The sequence below is a fragment of the Budorcas taxicolor genome, chromosome 16 (assembly GCF_023091745.1).
Source record: "Budorcas taxicolor isolate Tak-1 chromosome 16, Takin1.1, whole genome shotgun sequence".
Lineage (NCBI taxonomy): Eukaryota > Metazoa > Chordata > Mammalia > Artiodactyla > Bovidae > Budorcas > Budorcas taxicolor.
Window position 1 is genome coordinate 80401802 of NC_068925.1, and position 6000 is coordinate 80407801.

Below are 6000 nucleotides of genomic sequence, written 5' to 3' on the forward strand. Positions count from 1 at the left end.
TGGGCACCTCCAGGCCTGCAGCCCACAGGGCCGGGCGGGCCTCTTGTCCGCTGGGCCTTCCCGCTCCAACCCGGACACCCGCAGGCCCCTGCGCTCCCCCTTCCTCCGCCCCTCCCCAGGTGTCGGCGGGTACCTGTTGCCGCCCAGCGAGTCCTGGAGGAGCCGGGTGAGCTTGGAGTCCCGGTAGGGCACGTGCACCACCTTCTTGCTCTGGTCCCCCAGGGCGCTGATCACGTTGCCCAAGGCCAGCTGCGGAGACAGATCGCTGCTTGAGAGGCACCGGGGGAGGACTGAGCCTGGAGGGTGGACCTGTCCCGCTGACCCCAGCAGCCCTCAGGCTCCCCGAGGGTTTAGAGGCAGATGTGAGAGTTGGTGACAGTGGGCAGTCAGGGTCAGGGCAGCGGCCCGCCCCGGCCAGCAGCCGGCTTGAGGCGGGCCTGGAGAGGGTCTGAGGCTGAGCCGTGCTGGCCGCTGCGTGCCTACCAGCCCACAGTTGATGGAGATGCCCTCCTTGGCCCGCTCGCCTGTGGCTCCTGTCCGCTTCAGCCGCTCGGAGCCGGCCAGGTCCACGAAGTGAAACTTGGCGGTGAGCGTCTCGTACTCGCTTCCAGGAGGGGCACCATCAGGAAGCCTGCTCACGGCCTCGTTCACCTGCAGGGAAGCCAGCCGGCATGGCCCCTCTGCTCCCAGCCCCTGCCCTCGGGGCCTGGGGGGCAGCGTAGCTGGGGGTGCCTCGCGCACACCGAGCATCAGACTGCGTGCACTGCCTGCTTCTCCCCCACCGAGAGGAAGGCGAGTTTGCAAGCAGCAGGGTGAGCCCAAGTCCGGGTCAGCTGGCCCAGAGCCTGGGCTCCCGCCGCACCACCCTCCCGCCAACAGGTGTCTGCCTCGGGCTTCTCACCAGGTCGGGCCGGGCGCACACGCGCATCTGGCACAGGTGGATGGTGAAGATGGCGTGAGAGCGCGAGCTCTGCACGTTCATCTGGGTGCTGGCCGTGGTGCGGGACAGGGCGCCCTGCTTCAGGCACTGGATCAGCTGCGGAAGGGCGGACGTCAGGGCCCGCAGCTGGGCGGCCCAGCTCCCCGCCCACCCCACCCCCACTAGCCCACCGTGGCTCCGCGGGCGCTCACCTCCTCCTGGGAGCTGATGAGGCGGGAGGTGACGCCCGTGGTGTAGATGCTGCCGCTGGCGTCCTCGTGGATCTTGATGTGGGATTTGCGGTGGCGGACGTCAGGGTCGCGTGCGCTATCGAAGAGGTCAAGGATCTCCTCATTGTAGAGCTGTGCGGGCAGGAGACGGGGCTGGGTGTACGCGGGCGTGGCCCGGGGCCCCAGCGCTCTCTCCAGCCACACGCCAGCTCTGCTCTGCAGGCACGGAGACCAGCCCTGGGAGGCTCCCCAGCCACCCCGGCCCTCCCGGGGCTCCAGGTTCTGGGCTCTTTCCCCTGGCCGGGGCAGGAGCAGCTGGATCCTGGGTAGAGCCCACGTAGGCAGCAATCAGCGCTCCACCTCGAGGGCTGAGGACCCGGTGGGAACAAGAGGACTGAGGCCTCCACAGAGTATGTGATGCGTCAGGGAGAGGGGGCGGGGGCGGGGCTCCAAGCGCGGGGGTGGGGCTCTGTGGGGAACTGAGCTCTGGGGGTGAGGGATGGAGAGCCACCTATGAACTGGCCCTCGGTGAGCCTGGGGACACCACTGTGGGAGGTGGCCTGGCCGGGAGTGTCCCCCCATGTCAGATGGTCTCAGCTTTGGAGTCCTGTGCTTGGAATCGCTGGCAGGACAAGTTTCACCTGTTGGAATTGTCACCGGGCAGGGAGCTGGGGCGGGGAGCAGGAGGGACAAGCAAGCAGTCAGCGGCCGACAGCGGCCTGTGGGGGGGGCAGGTCCCAGCCCACGGACATCCGAGGCTTTGATGGCTTTCAAGGGACAGAAATACTCCACAGGAAGGGGAAGAGGGAACGGAAGGCCCTGGTGCGGATGTGGGGCCTTGGTGTCTGTCTGTCTGTCAAGAAAGACACACGGCAACATTTAATCCCTGTATAGAAATACACAGCGTGGGACACACATACACACAAACATGCACACAAATACACATATGCATATACACAAACACACAGATATACACATATACACACAAACACATATGCGTGTACACAAACAGATTATACACATCCACACACACAAATACACATATGTGTATACACAAACAGATACACACATGCACACACAAAATACACATATGTGTATACACAAACACAGATATACACACGCGTGCACACAATACACATATGCATATGCACAAACACAGATATACACATGCATACACACACAAATACACATATGCGTATACACAAACACACGGATATACACATGCGTGCACACACAAATACACAAACAGATATACACATGCGTACACACACAAATACACATATGTGTACACACAAACAGATATACACATGCACACACACAATACACATATGTGTATACACAAACACACAGATATACACATATACACACAAACACATATGCATATACACAAACACACAGATATACACAGACACACGTAGAGACCTATGCAGTGAGTGTGTGCTCAGTCGCTCAGTTGTGCGTGACTCTGTAGCCGCATGGACCATAGTAGCCAGGCTCCTCTGTCCATGGGATTCTCCAGGCAAGAATACTGGAGTGGGTTGCCATTTCCTCCTCCAGGGGATCTTCTTTACCCGGGGATGGAACACATCCATCCATCCATATATATGTATACAGAGACACACACATACACACGCCTGCACACATATACATATAGATACTTATACATGCATATACACATGCACAGACACATATACTTACACACATAACATGTACACACACACACAAAGGCAGACTGTTTATCAAAAGCAAGAGTCCAGAAGGACAAAGAGCAACTTCCAAGCCTAAAGCACAGCCCCCTAAGGGGACAGCGGTGCACATGTGCCCAGGAGGGAGCAGGGCTGGAGAGGCAGCGGTGGACAGGGAGGCCTAGGGAAGGCTGGGACCACATCCTTCCCTCCGAGCACACCCTGGACACGGCCAGGATCCCTGGGGCTGACGCTGCCTGGGCCAGGTGGCCGAGAGCAGGAGCCTGGTCACGCTGGGCCTCATAAGAGGTACCGAGCCCACGGCCCTCCTGGAGACGCTTCTGAGAGGTCTCATGGGAGGCCAGGGGCCCCCTCCCCAGCCCCAAAGCTGCTAGCTGCCTCCCTGGGGCTCAGCACCCTGACCTCCACCCAGAGAGAGGCAAGACCAGCGGCCAGAAAGGCCCCCTCTGGAGAACCCTCCTGCCCTGGGGTCAGAGAAGACTCCCAGGGTCAGGAAGGACCTCAGCCAGAAAGGGACGGGAGGGCCCAGTGGAGGCCAGGAAGGGTGAGAGCCAGAGTTCTCACTATGAGCCGGGCCTGGGTGTCCTGGTCACCCTAGGGCCCCAGGACTGGGTGCCATTGCGCCCACCAGATGGCAGAGCTGTAATCCATCTGAGTTTGCAAGGATCCTTCAGGTTCTCCCTGCCTCGAGCCCCATCAGGGGCAGAGAGCCCCTTCAGGGTCCTGCCAGGTGGGCCTCCAGCGCCGCGGAGTTGGGGGACGCCCTCCACAGCAGGGACCTCATCCCTGCGGTGCCTCCTCTGCTGCCCCGCAGGGAGCCTGGCCCCCGAGTCCTGCCGCACACCTCCCCACACACACACACATCCGCAAGGCCACGGACCTCCAGGAACTGAGCGCTGACTTTGAACTCGGGCCCGGCCACGCCCTGCTCCTGCGCCCGCTTTTTGCGCTCCGCGATGCCCCCAAAGAGGTGCGCGATGGCCCGCGGGATGATGCCCTGCTCCTCCTCCGCCGTGGCCACGTCGAAGCCGGTGCCCATGGTGTACGTCTTCCCTGCCCCCGTCTGTGTCGGCAAAGTTGGGAGGAGGGCGTTACCCAGGACCCTGGGGGGTGGGGCGGCGAGCCTGGGACCCTCCCAGCCTGTCCCCGCCAGCCGATCCCAAGTCTCAGCCAGCAGCGCCCCAGCAACCCCGGACCACAGACAAGACCCCAGCTGCATCCCAGCTACCCCGCGGCCAGCTTTCTGCCCTCAGACGGGGGCCGGGGCCCAGGTGACCACAGGCGGAGAAGGCACTCACCTGCCCGTAGGCCAGCACCGTGGCGTTGTAGCCCTCAAAGCAGCCCTCCACGAGCTTGCTGACGCACGTGGAGTAGACCTGCTCCTGCCAGGTGTCCAGGTCGAAGACAAAGTCATAGGTGAAGGCCTTGTCCTTCCCCAGGAGGACCTGGGGCTCCCCGGGGGTGACCGACGTGCAGATGTGGCAGCCCTCAATCTTCTCTTTTGACAGCTGGGGCCGGATCCTGCCCGGGGCGGGGGGTGGGAGGGAGTCCTGGGTCAGACTGGCTAGGGGTGACCCGCAGCCACCCTCCCGCCCGTCCAGCTGGCCAGCGTCCGCCCCCGGGCCCCTCCTCTCCCACGAGTGGGAGAAGGGAGGAAGCGTAGCATGGGGGCAGCTGTGTGAGACCTCCCGAGCAGTAACAGTGATGGGTGCCTTTGCCTTCTCCTGATGATAATGTCAACACCGCTCAAAGCAGCAGCTGCGGGCGTTATTTCTGCATGCACGCATGTTGGCTGCACTGGGTCTTCGTGGCTGCACATGGGCTTTCCCTAGATGCGGAGCGCGGGCTTCTCATTGCACGGGCTCTGGGGGTGAGGGCTTCAGGACTGCAGCCCATGGGCTCAGTAGCTGGGGCTCGAGGGTGCCATAGCTGTGACGCCACGGGCTCAGTCGCCCCGTGGCATGTGGAATCTCGCCAGAGCACGGATCGAACCGTGTCCCCTGCATTGGCGGGTGGAGTCCTAGCACTGGGCCATAAGGAAGTCCAGCAGCTGCTAACATTGCATGAGCGCCCTGGGAACTGAATCTACGTGAGAGGTATTTCACCTAACACGAATTCACGTATTCTTTACCATAAACCTGCGAGGTATGTATTATTTCCTGGATTTTTACTGAGAAAACAGAGGCTGGGAGAGTTTGACTTTCCCAAGATTGGGCAACTACAGAATGTGACAGGTCTCGCTGGCACCAATGCACACGCTCCTGACTGGTCACGCAGCCCCAAGGTCCGTGTCCCGTAGAGAAGGGGGTGGGGAGAAGATAGTTGGCCCCTCCTGAGAGGCAAAGCCCAGGGCCAGCGAGGGAAGGAAGGGCCAGGCCTGGCTGCGCCCCCGGGGGGCTACGTTCCGGAGGACACCAGTGCCTCTGCCCAGGCCTGGGCACCGGGCAGGGTCCCCCTGCTCAGGAAGGCCCGCCCCAGATGCTAGGGGAACAGTCTCAGGCACAAACTCGGGTTCTCTTCTGGAAGCCAGTACGGCTGGACCAGGCAGGACCCTGCAGAGCGAGTCGAGGCAAAAGTCAGAGGGCAGGGACCTCCAGTAGGGCCACCTGCCGCAGGAGGGCCCCTGTCCCAGGCCCTGGGGGCTCCCCGACACAGAGGAGAGGGGCCTCAGGGCGTAGTGGGGCGCAGCGTGGGCAGTGGGTAGGGCCGCCCCCTGCCCCTGCCCCTCTTGCAAGCAGCCGCTGCTGGAGGAGGTCCCCATGGCAACCGAGAGTGAGCCAGTGAGCATGGGCATGGACTGGCAGAGAGCGCCTCCCGAAGCCTGAATCTCCAGGCGGGGGTGCCCGTGGGCTCACACAGCCAGCCAGCCCCTCAGCACAATGAGCTGCTTGTCAGCACCCCGTCCTAAGCCAACATTTACAGAGAGAAGAAAGCGTGTGAGGGCTGGCCCAGGGGGGCCCCGACCCCGCAGAGCCGGCCCCCAAGGGCCATCCTGTCTCAGCCTCAGGCTGCCCAGCCCCGAGGCCCCTCAGAGCCCGGTGAGAAGCCCCTGAGCTTGCGCCTCGCGTTCACCTGTGAGGGGAATAAGAGGCTGGGGGCGGGGTGGTGGCCTGGCCTTTCTCCAGGACCGGTCCTCACACCACTG

The 6000-nt window shown here is 62.5% G+C and overlaps 1 protein-coding gene across 1 annotated transcript in view; it reads right to left on the reverse strand.

Annotated features, from left to right (window-relative positions):
* KIF21B (kinesin family member 21B) overlaps positions 1-5616 on the reverse strand; it is a 29513-nt gene extending 23897 nt beyond the window's left edge. Inside the window, exons 1-7 of the mRNA XM_052653589.1 lie at positions 5129-5616; positions 4154-4376; positions 3736-3918; positions 1132-1281; positions 902-1036; positions 484-651; positions 134-249 (exon numbers count right to left, since the gene is read on the reverse strand). Of these exons, the coding sequence (XP_052509549.1) occupies positions 134-249; positions 484-651; positions 902-1036; positions 1132-1281; positions 3736-3918; positions 4154-4376; positions 5129-5616 (1463 nt within the window). The remainder of the gene's footprint in view (positions 1-133; positions 250-483; positions 652-901; positions 1037-1131; positions 1282-3735; positions 3919-4153; positions 4377-5128) is intronic.
* Positions 5617-6000: the final 384 nt, after the last annotated feature.